Here is a 22,667-nt window from a genome sequence, read left to right as displayed (position 1 = left end):
ACTACAGTTGAAATATGAAGGCAGGTCTATTAAATCCACAAACCTAAACAACCTTAGAATTGGAGAAGCTGCTTTGCTGTTGTTTTTCCTTTTGAATTTACATGTCAGAAATCATTTAATGTAAAATAAAAAAGCAAAATTAGAAATAAATACGAATTTTTTTAGCAGTTCTTCCAGTTCTGACTTGGGAAGCTGAAAATAGCATTTAGCTGTAGTGAAATGAAGTCACATTCTTTGAGTGCACCTCTCACTAGGTATAATTCTACCTCTGCCCTGTTAGAAGCCTGTGGGAATAAATGTGAGAAACACATTTTCTCTTCTGAGTTTTTTAATACCTTGCAAACAGTACTTCAGTATTGACTGTGTTATAAGCATTAGTTTCTTCATCTTGGCCTGTTTCTAATGTAGCGTGGACCTGTACCAGGCCTGCAGCTCTCTATGTGGAGTTAAAATAATTAAAGTATAGTATTTGCTCTTCTGATCTTTGTGCTGCTCCATGCGAGTTCTCAAGGACTGCAGCGTGAATTAAAATCTTTTGGAATTCCAACACCTCATTTTAGGTCTAACCTCCTCTTAAACATGTCTTCAGATAGGCCATTAGTGGGACAGTGTTTTGTTAGTGCCAATTTGAATTTAAAGTAGCAGGAGTGTATGTGCTCCAAGTATACAAAGACAGCTTTTCAACACAAGAGCTTTTCTAGCGTTGTGTACAGAGTTAACAAACAGTTTATGAAATTCACTACAGAACCTGTCTTTTTTTCTGCAGAAAACAAAGATCTGAGTATTCCTATTACTTTTGTATTCTGTAATGGCTTTACTAGTCTCTTTTCCTATGCCAGTTCTCCTTTGAGAGCATTTCTGCTTTTTTCTTCCATTGAGTCTATTTTATGCATCCAAATGATTTTGAATTTGTCTTAACTTTTATAAGTACTTTCTCCTTTCTGTATGTACTGTAATGTTCTTAGTTGTTCATCTCTCTTCTTTGCTGTTCTTCTTTAATATCCAGATCTCAAGCTTCCTAAATCCTTAATTCAAAGTATGACTGAATTTTACTCCTGACCATCCTACTTGTCTCCTGGTTTTCTTTGTCTTGCAAATTGCATTCAGTAAAGGCATCTTGTAGGGAATCTTAAGATGGTGATTCTGTCCCTTGTGTTGAGGGAATCCTGCTCTTAATATATTGGGAGTTTTAAATGTTATTTACTCCTTTTTAATATGAGTTTTACCAGGAGTTATTAGGTGATATAGTTACTGCCTTCATAACCATGTTTGTCAGTTGGATTTCCTTCTCTCAGAGGCCATACTTATTGCCAAGGCCAGGACCTTTTAATTCCTGTTTGCATTGCAACCCAACAACCTGACTTGGGTCATTTAGCTAGGAAATAAAATCCATAAAGTGAACAAACTCTAATATATAACTTCCAAGTATGTATTTAATTTTTGTTTGATGACTTATCTGGAAGTGTCTTCACATACATTACAAGTTAACGATAATCCACTGGGTAGTGGTCCCTGGTGTGGTGTGGGAACATGGCCCAGCAGAAGGTAGGGCTCAACTCTTTTCTGAGTTTTATTGGTGAGTGAGTGTTTCTAATTCTTTGTTATTTTTGTAGGAGTAGAAATAAGTGAAATAGCTGGGAATCATATTGGGCAATGGAATTTTCAGGCATCTTAATACAGTATAGTGATCCTATAAACAAGTTTTTGTCTGTGTAGCCTAAAATGTGTAAGATAAAACCTAACAGTTTTTATTATCTAAGTAAAGTGAGTCAATATTTGACAGCTCCTTAGCCATAAAAAATGCTTAATGCTGTGCTCAATTCTGGCCTTTCATTGTAGCTTTTTTCATTCTACTGCAGTACACTTTTGACTGAATATACCAACGTGATAAGTTGCCTACCCCTGTACTCCAGCAATCTCAGTCTCCATCCCCACCAGTGCTGTGTTGGTCTGAATGAAGAAGCAGGGCTGTAGGTGAAACTGGATTTGTACAGTGCCTTGAAAAGGCAGAAATTACTTGTGTTTGCTGAACCAAAATCAAGAAATTTTAGAATGACTTGTGAATGTAAGTTAGTAATCCAGATGGAGGCAGGTGAAGTGCAGAAGGCAGTTGTTTACTACATGTGTAGCAGTGATAACTGTAAATTTATTATAAGTAGAGAGCTTAAAGGGAAAAAATGATAGTTCAGTTGTGTTTGAATTTTTCTTCATAGCCAAATTCCTTGACATGGTTACCAGTTCTTAATGGTCAGAATTTTGCAGACCAAGGGGAGAATGCTACTGTGTTCCTGCCATCTGGGCTGAGAGGTCAAGTATGCTGATTTTTTAATCTAAATGCCTCTTTTTAACTTGTTGCAGCTATTTCATCAGTTGCAGCACCTAAGACAGAGCCTTCTCCCTCGCTACCTTCTGCTGGTTCTCTGCCCAGTGTGGTGTCTACCACGGCCTCGCTTCTGCCTTCGGCATCGCAGCACGTGGCAGCATTGCCCAGCTTGCCTCAGTCCAGTGATCTGGCCAGCAGCTCGCTCTCCCAGCTGAGCAGGTACGGTAGAGTTGTGGTAAACTGAGGAGGTCAGTTTTGAGGGTAGAACAGGTGTAAAGGTGGTTCCATATGGGGCTGCCAGGCACCAGGGGTGCCTTTTCTGATGTGAACCAGAATTAGGGGAGAGATTCAGAGGAGAACAGAAGGCAGCTCTGGGCTGCGTTCTAATGGCAGAGCAGCTGCTGCCCTCAAGCTTTCATGATACATATACAACTTTGTGTTCCAAGAGGTTTGCTTCAATCATGCTAGTTAAATCAGCTAAATTGATTCCCCCAGTTTATTTTTCCTACTTTGTACCTGCTGTTTTTGTTCAGTGTTATATGTTTGAAACTATTCTTTAACAGTTTACTACATGGCCAATTTGAAATAACGTAGTCTCATTTGTATTTCTTAAAATTAAAACCCAGATATAACTTCACAGGGAAACTGTGTGTGTTTTCTTTTTCTAAGATATTTCCTTAAATATTTAAAAATATCACTTTGATGTTCCTGGAAGTGCATCTAGCACAATTCAGCTCATTTGGACTGTCTCTTTGTTTTTCTGAATGCCTGTTACATCCTCAGTCAGGTTGATGCCTTAGGATTTTAGCTTTTATATTTTTCATTTACTTGTAATCCTGCAATTCTTTAGTGTAAACTTTAAAATCCATATAAAGTATTAGCTCCTTTTGGTTAGACAGAACAATTCCTCTGTAGGTCTGGGACTCAAGGACACCCTACTATCTCAGACCCTGGAAAGTATAAAGAAAAGTGAGCTGATGGGAAGCTAACATGGGGTGAAATGACTTCATTACCTAAAGCTGTAATTGAAAGATTAACTGCCAGTATGCAAATGGATCAAACTTACTAAAGTATGAAAACTCATGACTGGTTATCCATGTCTGGGTGTAGCCCCTGGGAAGGCTTCATCTACTCATGTACCTGAAGGCCCTTCAATAATTAGAATGATCTTTTTATTCTCTTAATTTTGTCTGGCCTCTGGTTTTAGGGAAGCCTGAAAATGGCATCAAGGTGACAATCCTGAAGCTGTATTTGATTGAGTTACATTTTTGATACCTACCTTTGTACTCTGTTTGTTAATACAAGAAACTGATTTGGAATATCAGGGAGTTTTTGTCCTGTTTCACAGCTAGGACATAGTTTATTTTTTTTAACACTCTAGTATTTTTTTGTTGAATAAAATAGTAAATATGTCAAACAAGAGCTATTCCCTTTACATTAGTCCCATTTCCCCACAACGGTTTGTTGAAAAGCTGTATAAATGGATGGAAATTTCAATTGGAGTTCAATGCTGTTGGACAAAGTTTCAGCCATCATTGGGATGCCTGAAACCCAAATGTGTCTGACTTGGTAGAGCTGATGGCTGTTGTCTCTGTCTCTATCATAGGTCAGAGAGTGAATTAAGACTTATCAAAAGAGCTGGGAAGAGTGGGTGAGGGAGTGGTATAAAACTCTTAACTTTTTCCTTGCTGCTTGAAGTGACATTGTTCCAATTCCTGCAGAAGGGGGACAGTTCTGAAAGTTAATCTAGAAAACTGCAAAAGTTTATTCTGGGCCCGTGGCTTGAAGAGCTACTAGAAGTGTTTGCCCTTAAATTAGGTCATGTTATGAAGCTGTCAGCTTTGGTATGAAAACTGTCTTTTCTTGTGGCTATTTCCATTGACAGCACTAAACTAATTTTGCTGTTAGGATCTCTCCTGCTTCTTATTTAATAAGGAGGGGTTTTTTTTAGTGCCAATCTATACACATGTTTTATATCTTCATTTTAGTTACTTTTGTTCTATGTTGGTTGAGTTTATTGCATACTATATACAGTAGGTTACATTCTTGACCTTGAATATGAGGTATAACTTGTCAGTTTAAATGTTCAAATGACAGTTTCAGTCATCTTTCAGGAAGACATTTGAAGATCTCTGGATGAATTATGGGGCAAGTACCCTGCAGTTTTAATTGGTTGAGTTAATGTTATGCAACTCAAAATGTGAGAAACAACACAGTGAGTCAAACCACAGCACTGCCTCACTTTAAACCTGTCCCACATGGTAAGCAGCAGCAGAGAAAGAAGGAGAAACCAGGCTTGTGCTTGTGTGAACCTTGTTTTGATTTTGGACTTCATGTGTCATGGAGTCACCGCTATTTGATTCCTGAAGCAACTGTAGTTTTTCTAAAGATATAGTAAATTGAAAAATACAAACAAATGGTGTTTTAGATGTTTTAGATTGTTAATAAAAGTGACTCTGCACTTAGTTTTTTTCACTAAAAGGTAGTAGGGTACTAATTAAAAGGAAAAGTGCCTGTAGAGGTGTCTGTATTCATACAGACACATACACATTTCTCTGTGTGTATGTGTATGTGTACATACACTCTTACATGTAATTTTTCTTTAACTACTTGGTTAATATAGGTGTGCACACACGTAGAATTTTAATTTTTAACTAATGCCCCACTGCATATCTGTATTTGTTAAAAAGGGAAAATTAATTTTATAAATTCTTTACAATTTCCTTCCAGCTCCCTTTCCAATCATCAGACCAGCCTCTCTCCTGCCTCAGTGTTGTCTTCAGGCACATCACATGTGGTAAGTCCTATTAGTATTTAAGCAAGTGCTTGGTAGATAGTCAGTTTATCTCATCATTAGGACCATCTCTTAAAAATTGGATGTGTCCCAGTACCCCAAGAACCAAAAGAAGAGTGTTACTTCAGGGAAGAAGGACTCTAAGCCCTCTAGTGGGGGAAAAGTGATTACCACTTGTGATTTGTACTAGATCAGGAATAGCTGTGAGACTCGCCAGTCACACAACTGAGGGAAATTGTCGTGCCAGCTAGGGGGAATGAAATAGAAAAAAAATTGCTTATAACTAGTTTATTACAAAACAAAACAAATTTCAGGCAGTCTGAAATGTCTCCAAAATGTGGACTGTTAGCACTCTGTACTGGAGAGGTTAGCTGACAAAATGCAGGTGATGGAATGATACATGTTACGTTTGAGTTACAGTATTATGATTTTGTGACATAGCAATTTGCATTTAGCTTTCATACAATAATTTTCTTTAAATCACAAAAGCTTCATAAGTGTGCAACTTAGTTGCTTGCTTGGTACATAGGTAATGCATATCTTTTGCATGTGCTGCTGTTACTTTAGAAGTTTTTGTTGTTGTTTTCTTTTATTTTTCCCTTTTTCCCAGCATCTTCCCCTGTGGTTTATTTGCTCTGTGATCCTCATTCTTTTTGTCTCCTTTTCTAGCACACTAGTATTGAGAACACAACTTCGCTCCAGCCCTCAACAACCTTTTCAACTGCTTCAACCTCAGCCACTAGCACCACCTCCTCGGTTGTCAGCATGGCAAGCAGTATGAACACTACAAACAGCCTTGGCCTGAGTGTTTCCAGTGTGTCTATACCAGCTGCTACCACACGGGCAGCTCCCTTAGTGTCTTCAGGTTGGCAATTTTGACAGATCACGTGGATAGACAGAGGATTTCAGTCAGCAGGGCTGTCAGTTGAGCATCTCACCTGCCATAACAACGCTAAGAAGTCCACACTGTTCACTGACATTTCCAGCATGCTGTATTTGCTGGTTTACGAAATAAAGTTGCCTGGTTCTATGTATTTGAAATATTTGTTAGGGTGTTATGTGGCATTTATATAGCACATTCCATCCCCGAAGAGCTTTATAAATACACATCAGAGCAGTTCTGACTTGGGAAGTTTTGGGATAGAAAATTCACCCAGTTTGTGTTCCAAGCTGTGATCAGCTCCTGACTATGAGTTCACACAAGCTTTAGTTTCAGGCTGTTCTGTGACTTGAATTCATTTGGCAGTATCAAAATATACTGCAGTGTCCTCATTATCATGTGTCACATCCCTACTGCCACTTCCACAGAAAGGAAGGAAATGTCTGGGTCATTGCACAGCAAATAGCACTTCAGAAGGAGGGTCCATGGAGAAGGAGGGCTGGGAGGCTTCTTGCACTGAGGTGGAAGTGATGCTAAATTCTCTTTCTTCTCTGGTGATCCTGAACTGCTAAAAGGAAGTCTTATAGAGAGAAGTGAGTGACATATTACTAAGATCAGGCTTAGTTACAGAATTATTTCTTGTTTCTGTTGCTTGTAAATGAAGTGTCTTAGGACTGGCCAAAGTGCATTGTTCTTTTACTGTTCTGCTTTCTAGCACTGCTTCATGAAGGCAGCTGAAGCCATTTCAGTCTTCTCTTCACTATTCCTAGCTGTAGTAAGTCAACCACAGAAAGCTGGCAACATTTAGTGCTTTCCAGTCTATTGCTGGTGATAAAAAGGAATGCATTGACAGAGCAGTAGATGAAAGGAGAGAATTTGCTCTCTCAGATTGAGAACAATTTCTAAATTTGCCTTCAGGAGAGGACTGAGCAAAAGAGAAGTTTTGTAATCTTATAATTCTTGTAATTCTTGTAATCCTCTTGGACAAAGTAAATTACAAATTCAAGCTATTCTGTGATAGGACTGTTTTCAGGCTAAACTAGCCTGTGCTTTCCCTCCCTTGAGGCATAGTTAAACTCTTCAGGCTATTTTGGGCATATTCATCAAACGGCACAAAATCTCCTCTTTGTAATCTAAGATGGTGCAGCTGCCGCAACTCGTGAGCTATCTTGTCTCAATGCTGAAGCCTTTTCTTTTCTAAAGGCTTGTTAAAGTGTCTGTATTTTGATTCTACAGGCAAAGCACCCCCAAACCTGCCCCAAGGTGTACCACCCTTGTTGCATAACCAGTATATTGTGGGACCTGGAGGACTTCTGCCTGCCTACCCAGTAAGCAGTTTCATTGTTTCTCTTCGATTTCTTAGCCCTTGGCGCAAGTGGGCCCTCCAGACCTGCTACTGTCTATGCCAAGTCATTTCTGGTGGCACATGTTACACCTGGAAGTCTTGTTTCAAATGCTTACTGAACATATTTCAGATGTTCTTTGAGGCTTACTGTTGATTGTAAACTGCAGAGCTTTTGGTACAGACCTAATCTGGCTGCTATCGAAGCTAAACATAGGTGTGGCTGTGGTTTTCAGTGTTAACAGGTTTTAGGCCCTTTGAGTAAATTTGGACTGCTTTAGGTTTGTGTTACTGGAATGGATTTGCCATAGCAGTGACTGAAATGTGCCATGTGTCCTGTCATGATTCGAAAGACTGCACATAGCTTTTTGATGTCTGACCAGCACCAATGTATTTTTAGTTATCTGTTTTTTGAATCTGAACATTTATATCAGTAACTTTTCTATATCAAACTGAATGTGAGGAGATACCCAGGAGGTTGTGTTGTGGTCAAGTCATCAACTCTTTAATCTTAATGCTCTTTGAAGTAATGATTACAGCAAAGAGGGCTGTTGTTCTTACTCCCAAATGTGAATGCCCGGTAGATTTTTCATAGGTTCAGGAATTATGTGTCTGTGAAAACTGTGTCGAAGATGGGACAGTCAAACTCTCCTCAGAGGATGTTGTCACCAGGAAACAACATCAGAGTGACAAGCCCTTTTAACTTCGGTTCTACTCTCCTTGAAATGCTGCAGTGCCCCATGATAGCACAATGCGACATATGGCTGTAGACCTTTAACACAGACTGGGCTTAAGTCAAACTCAGTTCAAAGCCCCATACTGATCAGCATCAGAAAAAAGTGTTATAATTAAGTATTTTTATCTGTCTTTAAGCAGATTTATGGTTATGATGATCTCCAGATGCTTCAATCCAGACTGCCAATGGTAAGTGAACAACTTACTTAATTTTAAAGAAGTTGTCTTCACTGTTGATCATTTGTGCCACATAAATTGAGTCATTTAAAAATTGTTAAAAGCTTTTTCTTATGTTCTGTATTCTTTCATTTGAAATTTGTACAAGAATTGTGTAAATTGATACAGAGCAACTGTTGCATCATGCATTTGTCCAGCTGCAAAATCTCTAAATAGGCACAAGTGTGCTCTGTGCTCCTGAGTGGAGAAATGTCTAATTTTTGTAGCAACATTATGACATTTTGTCTAATCTAGTTGAAGTCCTAAGTATTTTCTTTTACCAAGAGGTAAGGTTGAATAGCAAGTACACAAGTTGGTAGCCAGCAGGTGTATTTGAGATTTTGGGTGTGGTCATAAGTATAGATGTTTGCCTATGCATCGTGGCAACAAATGCAGGTGAGCTGCAGGAGGGAGAGTGTACAAAGTTTTTTTTCCTTATCTGGATCCAGAATAGAAATGGCATATGAGACAGGCTGAGCTCCCAGGTAGATTCAAAAAGAGCCTCAATCTAGATTGCAAAATGATAAAGAATTTTCCTATCAAAAATGTGGGGTAAGGAACTTGGAGAGAAGGTTTGGTAGTAGGTAGCTGAGAACAGTTACATACGAGAGTGATGCAGTGTATCTGTAGAGGCAGAAATGGAGCAGTGAACAGTGATCTGAGAAGACTGGATGAATGCCATAATGTAAGGCCCAAATAAGTAACAGGTATTCCATGCAGAGCTTGGAGCAGCCAGAGACAGATGGTTTGAAGGTGAGTACAGGATTGACTCAGACAAAGCCCTATCAGACTACAGACACGGAATTAAAAAAACTCCAAAGTTGAGCATGTGAATAAAGACTTTTACCAGAGAAGGTTGTGGTACTTGAAGAACTTTCAACTGAAATGCCTGGAATTATCTTTGTGGCTACAAGATGCAAAATATTTTAAGTTGCAGTGCCAGGAGACACATATTGTAATGTGGTAACACCAGCTAGATGCCTGGTGACCACCAAGGTGCTCTATCACTCCCCACCTCATCTAGTCAAGCGAGAAAATACATCCTGAAAGGCATGGAGGGTGAGATAAGTACAGGGAGAAGTTACTTCCTGGTTGTGGTCATGGGCAGAAGAGGCTTAACTTGGGGAAATTAGTTTAACTCATTAGCAATTAAAACAGGGCAGTTAGCAAGTAGATAATGAAATAAAACCAAACCTACAGAACACCTTCCCTTCACCTCTCATTTTTTCCTGCACTCAGTTTCACTCAGAATTTTCGCTACCTTCATCTCCCAAGTGGCATAGGAGGATGGGGAATGGGAGTGCCTTCTGTGCTATCACACTTCTGCTTTGTACTCACACTCTTCCCTGTACCCATTTTTGTTCCACTGTCCTCCAAAACTTCAACACGAGTCTTAAAATGTTTTATGTTGAAAGAGGTAATCTGGTTGCAAGCAACTTAGCCGTGGGAAGGGAAACCTTCTCCTGGATGACATTACACAAAGCCCCATCCAGTCGGGCCTTGAACACTTCCGGGGATGTAGTACTCTGGCTAACTCTTGGACTTGTTACAGAGCCTCACAATCCTCATAGTAAAGAATTTCTCCCTAATGCCTCATATAAAATTACTCTCTTTTGGTTTAGAGAAATTTCCTGTAGACCATTGCCTGTCACTGCAAAAGCTGTTCAAAATTCAGTTTGCTTCTTTTTTCTAAGGGCTGTGGAAATGTTAAAAGGCTCAAGTAAGGTCTGCCTGGAGCCTTCTCATATTCAGTTTAAATAACACCTGTCACCAATCTTCATAACAGCGGTGCTCTGATGCTCTGTTTGTGCTTGTGGCCCTCTAGTGGAACTTCTGCAGTAACTCCGTGCTTCCCTGCCATAATGCTTTCAGATACAAAAATTGGGAAGGGGGTTACAAATTAGTGAAGAAAGACAGGCCCAAGACATGATGGTGGGGATAATATCTAAGACCTAGTGATCTTTCTCCAAAGAGGTTAATGGAAGATCCTCCTTAGTCAGGTGCCATAAAGAAGAGAGAACAGAGAATGTTCAGGCATATATATCAAGCTGGGCTATATATAGGGGTTGACTAGAGGTGGCTACGCCCTGGCTCAAAGAGTGGTTGCAGTGATAGACGAGAGGCAGTGCAAAGTGTTTTGTGGTAGGTCATTATTTCCAGTGGCATCAATAAGTAAAAAAGTAGAAAAATAAATACTTGGATAAATAAATAAATAAATAGATAAATAAATAAAAGGCAGAAGTCAATAAATATGTAGAGAAAATCCTTTGTCCATGTCTGTGGGAGAGGCTGAATGGATGCAGGTGCAGTAGTTGAAGGATGCGGTGCGGTTGTTGCAGCCCATGTGGCATTGTCGCTGGTAGGGCTTGACAGGTCTGGAAGGTTCTAGGCTTTTGGAGCAAAGAGGCTGTGGAGAGCAGCGGGTGTTTGTAGCCTTGCGTGTCAATGATGTCCAGGCACGCTGGCGAAGTGGCGGAAGGCAAATACTGGGAGCCGTTCCCGAAGAATGTGGATGAGCAGGCCGCTGCAGGAGAGGGTGAAGTTTGAGAGCATCTGAACAAGCTGAAGGTGTACTAGTCGGCGGGACATGAAGAGGTTGGTGCGTGAGTGCTGAGGGAAGTGTCAGATGGAGTTGCTAGGCCCCAGTGCATGGTATCTGAAAGGTGGCGTCATTCAGCGGAAGTTCGCAAGAAGTGGTAGAAGGGAACTCTAAGCCCTATATTTCTAAAGGGAAAAGCAGAAGAGTGTAGGAAGTAAGGAGCAGTCAGGCTGAGCTCTGAGTGAGGCAAGAAGATGCGGCTGCTTCTGCGGGAGACTCTGTGAAGGCCAATGGAAAAGAAAGAGGTGATTGGTAGCGGGGAGCTTGGCGTTCCATGTTGCAAAATGAGGCTGCTTGGCGGTTTTGGTGCTGTTGTATGGTTAGGGCTAGAGAGCAGTGGTGGATAGGGGCAGGGAAAGTGACCTTGTGTACTTGGCTTTGTGCATAGTGCTTGCCAGTGTCCGCATGGCATGGCTGTGTGTGAGCCAGAGAGGCATGGATTGGATGGATGGAGCACGGTGTGGATCAAGCAGATGAGGTGCAGCAGTGCTGTGCAGCCTTCGGGCGTTTTTCTTGTTGTGCTTGTGTGCTGTTGGCCAAAGGCCGGCAGTGCTGTTGCATGGGGTGTGCTGCAGGCTGCTGCTAGGGCAGGTGCCATTGAGAAGGGTGGACGGGGTCTGTTTGGAGCAGGGCTTTGCGTAGGGGTTGAGTGGAGACGGCTTTGCCCTGGCGCAAAGAGTGGTAGCAGTGCTAGAGAGAGGAGAGGCAGTGGCAAGTGTTTTGTGGTAGGTCTTTATTTCCAGTGGCATCAAGAAGAGAAGAAGTAGAAAAATAAAGAGGTGGATAAATAAATAAATAAATAAATAAATAAATAAATAATGGCAGAAGTCAGTAAATATGTAGAGCAAATCCTTTGTCCATGTCGGTGGGAGAGGCTGAATGGATGGATGGAGATGCAGTGGTTGAAGGGTGCGGGTGCGGTGCGGTTGTTGCAGGCCCGTGTGCGGTGGCAGGTGAGAGGAGGCGTGGGGTTGGAGGTGGCTGTGGGGCGTAGGTGTGGGTTGGCGTGTGGGTGTTTGCGCTAGCGGCGCATGGTGCGTGCGAGGTTGTGGAGGTGCTGTAAAGAGGCCCGAGCTTGGAGGCGGACGTGGTCCCAGGCGCAGGTGCTGTGGTTGTGGGCGTGCAGGAAGAGGTGGATGTCCCTGAAGTACTTGTTGATGGCGAGCAGCGGGTTGCGTGGTGCTTTGAAGGGCATGGCCCTGTCGGAGAGGCATTGCTCGAGGTGGTGGATGTGGTGCTGCAGTTTGTTGAGGAGCTGGTTGCGAGGCTGGCTGGGCCAGTGGTGGCGGGTGCTGTTGGAGCTGAGGGTGTGGAAGAGGTGCTGCAGAATGCGTAGGGCGGTGGCGGCGGCTTGGTGCGGCTGGAGGTTGTTGTGGAGGAGGGTGTCGGGGAAGAAGGGCGGCTGTTGCAGGTGGCAGGTCTGTGTGTGGCTGGCAGCCACGTCCTGGAGGAGGCGAAGCGCGTCGGCGGGGAAGGCGTCGTCGTGTGTCCAGAGGTGTTGGCAGGCCAGGCTGGTGGCCAGAGCGGTGAGGAGGAGCAGGAGCGGCGGGGCGGCGTGCGGCAGGCGTGGCCGTGCGTCTGTGGGCGCAGGCATGGTGGCTGTGTGGCTGCTGTCGGGTGCTGCAGGGCAGGAGCAGGCTGCTGAGGCTGGCTGGTGCTGCCGGTGCTGCTGGCGGCTGTGCTTGGGCTGGCGGTGGGTGCGTGGCTTTGTACGGCGGCAGCTTTCCCTTCATCGCTTTCCGATTGCCGGCAGTTTCTGTCTGTTGTTTCCAGTCTCTGCTGGTGGCTCTGGTGGTCTTGGGGAAGTGGTTTGCGTGGTTGGGCACGGTGGTGGCTGCGTGTGCCGGGGCTGCGCAAGCTGTGGGTCAGAGGCGTCGGGGTCAGGTGCGGTGCAGAGGGCTGTTGGGTGTTCCCTTTGAGCTGCCGAGGCAGCTGGGAGGTGTGTGCTGTGCAGCTAAGTCTGTCTTGGTGGCTCGGCATGGTTTCCACCTGCAAAGGCCTGCTGGTGGCTGCGGTCACTTTTCCTTTCACTTTGTGGCTTGCCTTTCTTTTCCTCTTAGCTGCTGTTTTCCTTTTGTGGTTGCAAGGGAGGGATGTGCAGTGATGTCAGTGGGCGAGGGCTGGCAATTGCCCTGCTGTGCTAAATGGCCAGAGGCGGCGGCAGCGTTGAAGGGGCTGTCTGTGCAGGTGGGCCTTGGAGGCGTCAGGGTGTCCTTGCAGGGAGGGGCTGCAGCTGCTGTGTTTGGGAGGAGCGAGCAAGAAGGCAGGCAAGAAAGGCTGAGTGAAGAAGTGGGCCAAAGGGAAGGGCTTTGCTCGTCCTGTGGCGCGTGGTGCGATGGCTGTGGGCCTGGAGCAGGGCTCTGCTTTTGAGATCCATGCCTGAGTGGATGAGGCGGCCAAAGAGGAGTGTCCCTGTGAAAGAAATGGTGTTGTGTTTTGGGATTGCAGAGCCCTTGGCTGTGGAAGATTGTGTCCTGTTTGGGGCTCTTGAGTCCCCGAGAGCTGTGGCGGTGTCGGAGGGGACGGCTCTGAAGTTGCCCAGTGATCCAGAGCATGTGGCTTCTCAGAAGGCTGAGGGAGCTGGTCTTCTTTGGCTGGAGTAGTGAAGGTTTGCCAGTAGTTTCAGATGCCCTTGGAAAAAGGCAGAAAGTGTGGGGAGACGTGAGGAGGAAATTGGCTTGTGCAAAGAGGAATTTGGAGTGTGCAAGGGGATGATGACTGTGGCCTGGTGGTGGCATGGTGGCATTGTTGCTGGTAGTGCTTGACAGGTCTGGAAGGTTCTAGGCTTTTGGGGCAAAGAGGCTGTGGAGAGCAGCAGGTGTTTGTAGCCTTGCGTGTCAGTGATGTCCAGGCACGCTGGCGAAGTGGCGGAAGGCAAATGCTGGGAGCCGTTCCCGAAGAATGTGGATGGGCAGGCCGCTCGCTGCAGGAGAGGGTGAAGTTTGAGAGCATCTGAACAAGCTGAAGGTGTACTTGTCGGCGGGACATGAAGAGGTTAGTGCGTGAGTGCTGAGGGAAGTGTCAGATGGAGTTGCTAGGCCCCAGTGCATGGTATCTGAAAGGTGGCGTCATTCAGCAGAAGTTTGCAAGAAGTGGTAGAAGGGACGTGTAAGCCCTATATTTCTAAAGGGAAAAGCAGAAGAGTGTGGGAAGTAAGGAGCAGTCAGGCTGAGCTCTGAGTGAGGCAAGAAGATGAGGCTGCTTCTGCGGGAGACTCTGTGAAGGCCAGTGGAAAAGAAAGAGGTGATTGGTAGCGGGGAGCATGGCGTTCCATGTTGCAAAATGAGGCTGCTTGGCGGTTTTGGTGCTGTTGTATGGTTAGGGCTAGAGAGCAGTGGTGGATAGGGGCAGGGAAAGTGACCTTGTGTGCTTGGCTTTGTGCATAGTGCTTGCCAGTGTCCGCATGGCATGGCTGTGTGTGAGTCAGAGAGGCATGGATTGGATGGATGGAGCACGGTGTGGATCAAGCAGATGAGGTGCAGCAGTGCTGTGCAGCCTTCGGGCGTTTTTCTTGTTGTGCTTCTGTGCTGTTGGCCAAAGGCCGGTAGTGCTGTTGCATGGGGTGTGCTGCAGGCTGCTGCTAGGGCAGGTGCCATTGAGAAGGGTGGACGGGGTCTGTTTGGAGCAGGGCTTTGCGTAGGGGTTGAGTGGAGACGGATTTGCCCTGGCGCAGAGTGGTAGCAGTGCTAGAGAGAGGAGAGGCAGTGGCAAGTGTTTTGTGGTAGGTCTTTATTTCCAGTGGCATCAAGAAGAGAAGAAGTAGAAAAATAAATAGGTGGATAAATAAATAAATAAATAAATAAATAAATAAATAAATAAATAATGGCAGAAGTCAGTAAATATGTAGAGCAAATCCTTTGTCCATGTCGGTGGGAGAGGCTGAATGGATGGATGGAGATGCAGTGGTTGAAGGGTGCGGGTGCGGTGCGGTTGTTGCAGGCCCGTGTGCGGTGGCAGGTGAGAGGAGGCGTGGGGTTGGAGGTGGCTGTGGGGCGTAGGTGTGGGTTGGCGTGTGGGTGTTTGCGCTAGCGGCGCATGGTGCGTGCGAGGTTGTGGAGGTGCTGTAAAGAGGCCCGAGCTTGGAGGCGGACGTGGTCCCAGGCGCAGGCGCTGTGGTTGTGGGCGTGCAGGAAGAGGTGGATGTCCCTGAAGTACTTGTTGATGGCGAGCAGCGGGTTGCGTGGTGCTTTGAAGGGCATGGCCCTGTCGGGGAGGCATTGCTCGAGGTGGTGGATGTGGTGCTGCAGTTTGTTGAGGAGCTGGTTGCGAGGCTGGCTGGGCCAGTGGTGGCGGGTGCTGTTGGAGCTGAGGGTGTGGAAGAGGTGCTGCAGGATGTGTAGGGCGGTGGCGGCGGCTTGGTGCGGCTGGAGGTTGTTGTGGAGGAGGGTGTCGGGGAAGAAGGGCGGCTGTTGCAGGTGGCAGGGCTGTGTGTGGCTGGCAGCCACGTCCTGGAGGAGGCGAAGCGCGTCGGCGGGGAAGGCGTCGTCGTGTGTCCAGAGGTGTTGGCAGGCCAGGCTGGTGGCCAGAGCGGTGAGGAGGAGCAGGAGCGGCGGGGCGGCGTGCGGCAGGCGTGTCCGTGCGTCTGTGGGCGCAGGCATGGTGGCTGTGTGGCTGCTGTCGGGTGCTGCAGGGCAGGAGCAGGCTGCTGAGGCTGGCTGGTGCTGCCGGTGCTGCTGGCGGCTGTGCTTGGGCTGGCGGTGGGCGCGTGGCTTTGTACGGCGGCAGCTTTCCCTTCATCGCTTTCCGATTGCCGGCAGTTTCTGTCTGTTGTTTCCAGTCTCTGCTGGTGGCTCTGGTGGTCTTGGGGAAGTGGTTTGCGTGGTTGGGCACGGTGGTGGCTGCGTGTGCCGGGGCTGCGCAAGCTGTGGGTCAGAGGCGTCGGGGTCAGGTGCGGTGCAGAGGGCTGTTGGGCGTTCCCTTTGAGCTGCCGAGGCAGGTGGGAGGTGTGTGCTGTGCAGCTAAGTCTGTCTTGGTGGCTCGGCATGGTTTCCACCTGCAAAGGCCTGCTGGTGGCTGCGGTCACTTTTCCTTTCACTTTGTGGCTTGCCTTTCTTTTCCTCTTAGCTGCTGTTTTCCTTTTGTGGTTGCAAGGGAGGGATGTGCAGTGATGTCAGTGGGCGAGGGCTGGCAATTGCCCTGCTGTGCTAAATGGCCAGAGGCGGCGGCAGCGTTGAAGGGGCTGTCTGTGCAGGTGGGCCTTGGAGGCGTGAGGGTGTCCTTGCAGGGAGGCGCTGCAGCTGCTGTGTTTGGGAGGAGCGAGCAAGAAGGCAGGCAAGAAAGGCTGAGTGAAGAAGTGGGCCAAAGGGAAGGGCTTTGCTCGTCCTGTGGCGCGTGGTGCGATGGCTGTGGGCCTGGAGCAGGGCTCTGCTTTTGAGATCCATGCCTGAGTGGATGAGGCGGCCAAAGAGGAGTGTCCCTGTGAAAGAAATGGTGTTGTGTTTTGGGATTGCAGAGCCCTTGGCTGTGGAAGATTGTGTCCTGTTTGGGGCTCTTGAGTCCCCGAGAGCTGTGGCGGTGTCGGAGGGGACGGCTCTGAAGTTGCCCAGTGATCCAGAGCATGTGGCTTCTCAGAAGGCTGAGGGAGCTGGTCTTCTTTGGCTGGAGTAGTGAAGGTTTGCCAGTAGTTTCAGATGCCCTTGGAAAAAGGCAGAAAGTGTGGGGAGACGTGAGGAGGAAATTGGCTTGTGCAAAGAGGAATTTGGAGTGTGCAAGGGGATGATGACTGTGGCCTGGTGGTGGCATGGTGGCATTGTTGCTGGTAGTGCTTGACAGGTCTGGAAGGTTCTAGGCTTTTGGGGCAAAGAGGCTGTGGAGAGCAGCAGGTGTTTGTAGCCTTGCGTGTCAGTGATGTCCAGGCACGCTGGCGAAGTGGCGGAAGGCAAATGCTGGGAGCCGTTCCCGAAGAATGTGGATGGGCAGGCCGCTCGCTGCAGGAGAGGGTGAAGTTTGAGAGCATCTGAACAAGCTGAAGGTGTACTTGTCGGCGGGACATGAAGAGGTTAGTGCGTGAGTGCTGAGGGAAGTGTCAGATGGAGTTGCTAGGCCCCAGTGCATGGTATCTGAAAGGTGGCGTCATTCAGCAGAAGTTTGCAAGAAGTGGTAGAAGGGACGTGTAAGCCCTATATTTCTAAAGGGAAAAGCAGAAGAGTGTGGGAAGTAAGGAGCAGTCAGGCTGAGCTCTGAGTGAGGCAAGAAGATGAGGCTGCTTCTGCGGGAGACTCTGTGAAGGCCAGTGGAAAAGAAAGAGGTGATTGGTAGCGGGGAGCATGGTGTTCCATGTTGCAAAATGAGGCTGCTTGGCGGTTTTGGTGCTGTTGTATGGTTAGGGCTAGAGAGCAGTGGTGGATAGGGGCAGGGAAAGTGACCTTGTGTGCTTGGCTTTGTGCATAGTGCTTGCCAGTGTCCGCATGGCATGGCTGTGTGTGAGTCAGAGAGGCATGGATTGGATGGATGGAGCACGGTGTGGATCAAGCAGATGAGGTGCAGCAGTGCTGTGCAGCCTTCGGGCGTTTTTCTTGTTGTGCTTCTGTGCTGTTGGCCAAAGGCCGGCAGTGCTGTTGCATGGGGTGTGCTGCAGGCTGCTGCTAGGGCAGGTGCCATTGAGAAGGGTGGACGGGGTCTGTTTGGAGCAGGGCTTTGCGTAGGGGTTGAGTGGAGACGGCTTTGCCCTGGCGCAAAGAGTGGTAGCAGTGCTAGAGAGAGGAGAGGCAGTGGCAAGTGTTTTGTGGTAGGTCTTTATTTCCAGTGGCATCAAGAAGAGAAGAAGTAGAAAAATAAAGAGGTGGATAAATAAATAAATAAATAAATAAATAAATAAATAAAAAATGGCAGAAGTGAGTAAATATGTAGAGCAAATCCTTTGTCCATGTCGGTGGGAGAGGCTGAATGGATGGATGGAGATGCAGTGGTTGAAGGGTGCGGGTGCGGTGCGGTTGTTGCAGGCCCGTGTGCGGTGGCAGGTGAGAGGAGGCGTGGGGTTGGAGGTGGCTGTGGGGCGTAGGTGTGGGTTGGCGTGTGGGTGTTTGCGCTAGCGGCGCATGGTGCGTGCGAGGTTGTGGAGGTGCTGTAAAGAGGCCCGAGCTTGGAGGCGGACGTGGTCCCAGGCGCAGGCGCTGTGGTTGTGGGCGTGCAGGAAGAGGTGGATGTCCCTGAAGTACTTGTTGATGGCGAGCAGCGGGTTGCGTGGTGCTTTGAAGGGCATGGCCCTGTCGGGGAGGCATTGCTCGAGGTGGTGGATGTGGTGCTGCAGTTTGTTGAGGAGCTGGTTGCGAGGCTGGCTGGGCCAGTGGTGGCGGGTGCTGTTGGAGCTGAGGGTGTGGAAGAGGTGCTGCAGGATGTGTAGGGCGGTGGCGGCGGCTTGGTGCGGCTGGAGGTTGTTGTGGAGGAGGGTGTCGGGGAAGAAGGGCGGCTGTTGCAGGTGGCAGGGCTGTGTGTGGCTGGCAGCCACATCCTGGAGGAGGCGAAGCGCGTCGGCGGGGAAGGCGTCGTCGTGTGTCCAGAGGTGTTGGCAGGCCAGGCTGGTGGCCAGAGCGGTGAGGAGGAGCAGGAGCGGCGGGGCGGCGTGCGGCAGGCGTGTCCGTGCGTCTGTGGGCGCAGGCATGGTGGCTGTGTGGCTGCTGTCGGGTGCTGCAGGGCAGGAGCAGGCTGCTGAGGCTGGCTGGTGCTGCCGGTGCTGCTGGCGGCTGTGCTTGGGCTGGCGGTGGGCGCGTGGCTTTGTACGGCGGCAGCTTTCCCTTCATCGCTTTCCGATTGCCGGCAGTTTCTGTCTGTTGTTTCCAGTCTCTGCTGGTGGCTCTGGTGGTCTTGGGGAAGTGGTTTGCGTGGTTGGGCACGGTGGTGGCTGCGTGTGCCGGGGCTGCGCAAGCTGTGGGTCAGAGGCGTCGGGGTCAGGTGCGGTGCAGAGGGCTGTTGGGCGTTCCCTTTGAGCTGCCGAGGCAGCTGGGAGGTGTGTGCTGTGCAGCTAAGTCTGTCTTGGTGGCTCGGCATGGTTTCCACCTGCAAAGGCCTGCTGGTGGCTGCGGTCACTTTTCCTTTCACTTTGTGGCTTGCCTTTCTTTTCCTCTTAGCTGCTGTTTTCCTTTTGTGGTTGCAAGGGAGGGATGTGCAGTGATGTCAGTGGGCGAGGGCTGGCAATTCCCCTGCTGGGCTAAATGGCCAGAGGCGGCGGCAGCGTTGAAGGGGCTGTCTGTGCAGGTGGGCCTTGGAGGCGTGAGGGTGTCCTTGCAGGGAGGCGCTGCAGCTGCTGTGTTTGGGAGGAGCGAGCAAGAAGGCAGGCAAGAAAGGCTGAGTGAAGAAGTGGGCCAAAGGGAAGGGCTTTGCTCGTCCTGTGGCGCGTGGTGCGATGGCTGTGGGCCTGGAGCAGGGCTCTGCTTTTGAGATCCATGCCTGAGTGGATGAGGCGGCCAAAGAGGAGTGTCCCTGTGAAAGAAATGGTGTTGTGTTTTGGGATTGCAGAGCCCTTGGCTGTTGAAGATTGTGTCCTGTTTGGGGCTCTTGAGTCCACGAGAGCTGTGGCGGTGTCGGAGGGGACGGCTCTGAAGTTGCCCAGTGATCCAGAGCATGTGGCTTCTCAGAAGGCTGAGGGAGCTGGTCTTCTTTGGCTGGAGTAGTGAAGGTTTGCCAGTAGTTTCAGATGGCCTTAGAAAAAGGCAGAAAGTGTGGGGAGACGTGAGGAGGAAATTGGCTTGTGCAAAGAGGAATTTGGAGTGTGCAAGGGGATGATGACTGTGGCCTGGTGGTGGCATGGTGGCATTGTTGCTGGTAGTGCTTGACAGGTCTGGAAGGTTCTAGGCTTTTGGGGCAAAGAGGCTGTGGAGAGCAGCAGGTGTTTGTAGCCTTGCGTGTCAGTGATGTCCAGGCACGCTGGCGAAGTGGCGGAAGGCAAATGCTGGGAGCCGTTCCCGAAGAATGTGGATGGGCAGGCCGCTCGCTGCAGGAGAGGGTGAAGTTTGAGAGCATCTGAACAAGCTGAAGGTGTACTTGTCGGCGGGACATGAAGAGGTTAGTGCGTGAGTGCTGAGGGAAGTGTCAGATGGAGTTGCTAGGCCCCAGTGCATGGTATCTGAAAGGTGGCGTCATTCAGCGGAAGTTTGCAAGAAGTGGTAGAAGGGACGTGTAAGCCCTATATTTCTAAAGGGAAAAGCAGAAGAGTGTGGGAAGTAAGGAGCAGTCAGGCTGAGCTCTGAGTGAGGCAAGAAGATGCGGCTGCTTCTGCGGGAGACTCTGTGAAGGCCAATGGAAAAGAAAGAGGTGATTGGTAGCGGGGAGCATGGTGTTCCATGTTGCAAAATGAGGCTGCTTGGCGGTTTTGGTGCTGTTGTATGGTTAGGGCTAGAGAGCAGTGGTGGATAGGGGCAGGGAAAGTGACCTTGTGTGCTTGGCTTTGTGCATAGTGCTTGCCAGTGTCCGCATGGCATGGCTGTGTGTGAGTCAGAGAGGCATGGATTGGATGGATGGAGCACGGTGTGGATCAAGCAGATGAGGTGCAGCGGTGCTGTCCAGCCTTCGGGCGTTTTTCTTGTTGTGCTTCTGTGCTGTTGGCCAAAGGCCAGCGGTGCTGTTGCATGGGGTGTGCTGCAGGCTGCTGCTAGGGCAGGTGCCATTGAGAAGGGTGGACGGGGTCTGTTTGGAGCAGGGCTTTGCGTAGGGGTTGAGTGGAGACGGCTTTCCCTGGCGCAGAGTGGTAGCAGTGCTAGAGAGAGGAGAGGCAGTGGCAAGTGTTTTGTGGTAGGTCTTTATTTCCAGTGGCATCAAGAAGAGAAGAAGTAGAAAAATAAAGAGGTGGATAAATAAATAAATAAATAAATAAATAAATAAATAAATAAATAAATAAATAATGGGAGAAGTCAATAAATATGTAGAGCAAATCCTTTGTCCATGTCGGTGGGAGAGGCTGAATGGATGGATGGAGATGCAGTGGTTGAAGGGTGCGGGTGCGGTGCAGTTGTTGCAGGCCCGTGTGCGGTGGCAGGTGAGAGGAGGCGTGGGGTTGGAGGTGGCTGTGGGGCGTAGGTGTGGGTTGGCGTGTGGGTGTTTGCGCTAGCGGCGCATGGTGCGTGCGAGGTTGTGGAGGTGCTGTAAAGAGGCCCGAGCTTGGAGGCGGACGTGGTCCCAGGCGCAGGCGCTGTGGTTGTGGGCGTGCAGGAAGAGGTGGATGTCCCTGAAGTACTTGTTGATGGCGAGCAGCGGGTTGCGTGGTGCTTTGAAGGGCATGGCCCTGTCGGGGAGGCATTGCTCGAGGTGGTGGATGTGGTGCTGCAGTTTGTTGAGGAGCTGGTTGCGAGGCTGGCTGGGCCAGTGGTGGCGGGTGCTGTTGGAGCTGAGGGTGTGGAAGAGGTGCTGCAGGATGTGTAGGGCGGTGGCGGCGGCTTGGTGCGGCTGAAGGTTGTTGTGGAGGAGGGTGTCGGGGAAGAAGGGCGGCTGTTGCAGGTGGCAGGGCTGTGTGTGGCTGGCAGCCACGTCCTGGAGGAGGCGAAGCGCGTCGGCGGGGAAGGCGTCGTCGTGTGTCCAGAGGTGTTGGCAGGCCAGGCTGGTGGCCAGAGCGGTGAGGAGGAGCAGGAGCGGCGGGGCGGCGTGCGGCAGGCGTGGCCGTGCGTCTGTGGGCGCAGGCATGGTGGCTGTGTGGCTGCTGTCGGGTGCTGCAGGGCAGGAGCAGGCTGCTGAGGCTGGCTGGTGCTGCCGGTGCTGCTGGCGGCTGTGCTTGGGCTGGCGGTGGGCGCGTGGCTTTGTACGGCGGCAGCTTTCCCTTCATCGCTTTCCGATTGCCGGCAGTTTCTGTCTGTTGTTTCCAGTCTCTGCTGGTGGCTCTGGTGGTCTTGGGGAAGTGGTTTGCGTGGTTGGGCACGGTGGTGGCTGCGTGTGCCGGGGCTGCGCAAGCTGTGGGTCAGAGGCGTCGGGGTCAGGTGCGGTGCAGAGGGCTGTTGGGCGTTCCCTTTGAGCTGCCGAGGCAGCTGGGAGGTGTGTGCTGTGCAGCTAAGTCTGTCTTGGTGGCTCGGCATGGTTTCCACCTGCAAAGGCCTGCTGGTGGCTGCGGTCACTTTTCCTTTCACTTTGTGGCTTGCCTTTCTTTTCCTCTTAGCTGCTGTTTTCCTTTTGTGGTTGCAAGGGAGGGATGTGCAGTGATGTCAGTGGGCGAGGGCTGGCAATTGCCCTGCTGTGCTAAATGGCCAGAGGCGGCGGCAGCGTTGAAGGGGCTGTCTGTGCAGGTGGGCCTTGGAGGCGTGAGGGTGTCCTTGCAGGGAGGCGCTGCAGCTGCTGTGTTTGGGAGGAGCGAGCAAGAAGGCAGGCAAGAAAGGCTGAGTGAAGAAGTGGGCCAAAGGGAAGGGCTTTGCTCGTCCTGTGGCGCGTGGTGTGATGGCTGTGGGCCTGGAGCAGGGCTCTGCTTTTGAGATCCATGCCTGAGTGGATGAGGCGGCCAAAGAGGAGTGTCCCTGTGAAAGAAATGGTGTTGTGTTTTGGGATTGCAGAGCCCTTGGCTGTGGAAGATTGTGTCCTGTTTGGGGCTCTTGAGTCCCCGAGAGCTGTGGCGGTGTCGGAGGGGACGGCTCTGAAGTTGCCCAGTGATCCAGAGCATGTGGCTTCTCAGAAGGCTGAGGGAGCTGGTCTTCTTTGGCTGGAGTAGTGAAGGTTTGCCAGTAGTTTCAGATGCCCTTGGAAAAAGGCAGAAAGTGTGGGGAGACGTGAGGAGGAAATTGGCTTGTGCAAAGAGGAATTTGGAGTGTGCAAGGGGATGATGACTGTGGCCTGGTGGTGGCATGGTGGCATTGTTGCTGGTAGTGC

The 22,667-nt window shown here is 49.3% G+C and overlaps 4 protein-coding genes across 21 annotated transcripts in view; 1 reads left to right on the top strand and 3 right to left on the bottom strand.

The window, feature by feature from the left end:
* The window catches only part of UBAP2 (ubiquitin associated protein 2), a 192,464-nt gene that overhangs the window by 63,112 nt on the left and 106,685 nt on the right, over positions 1-22,667 (top strand). For 15 of the 18 annotated variants that reach the window (XM_064403333.1, XM_064403331.1, XM_064403332.1 and 12 more), the window contains 5 exons: positions 2,359-2,542; positions 5,054-5,120; positions 5,787-5,982; positions 7,234-7,325; positions 8,213-8,263. In XM_064403333.1, coding sequence (XP_064259403.1) covers positions 2,359-2,542; positions 5,054-5,120; positions 5,787-5,982; positions 7,234-7,325; positions 8,213-8,263 — 590 coding nt within the window. The remainder of the gene's footprint in view (positions 1-2,358; positions 2,543-5,053; positions 5,121-5,786; positions 5,983-7,233; positions 7,326-8,212; positions 8,264-22,667) is intronic. The other 3 variants (XM_064403338.1, XM_064403335.1, XM_064403330.1) reach the window with 1 other exon arrangement.
* LOC135290071 (interferon-like) lies at positions 14,915-15,487 on the bottom strand. The gene has a single exon (XM_064403986.1). It carries the CDS (start codon positions 15,485-15,487, stop codon positions 14,915-14,917), a length of 573 nt encoding a protein of 190 aa, XP_064260056.1.
* On the bottom strand, positions 17,917-18,489 carry LOC135290069 (interferon-like). The gene has a single exon (XM_064403985.1). The coding sequence runs from the start codon at positions 18,487-18,489 to the stop codon at positions 17,917-17,919; it is 573 nt and encodes a 190-aa protein (XP_064260055.1).
* LOC135290065 (interferon-like) lies at positions 20,928-21,500 on the bottom strand. Its single transcript, XM_064403977.1, has one exon. It carries the CDS (start codon positions 21,498-21,500, stop codon positions 20,928-20,930), a length of 573 nt encoding a protein of 190 aa, XP_064260047.1.

The sequence above is a fragment of the Passer domesticus genome, chromosome Z (assembly GCF_036417665.1).
Source record: "Passer domesticus isolate bPasDom1 chromosome Z, bPasDom1.hap1, whole genome shotgun sequence".
NCBI classification, from domain to species: Eukaryota; Metazoa; Chordata; class Aves; order Passeriformes; family Passeridae; genus Passer; species Passer domesticus.
The sequence above is the reverse complement of the archived record's forward strand: the minus strand, read 5'-3'. Positions and strand labels throughout refer to the sequence as shown.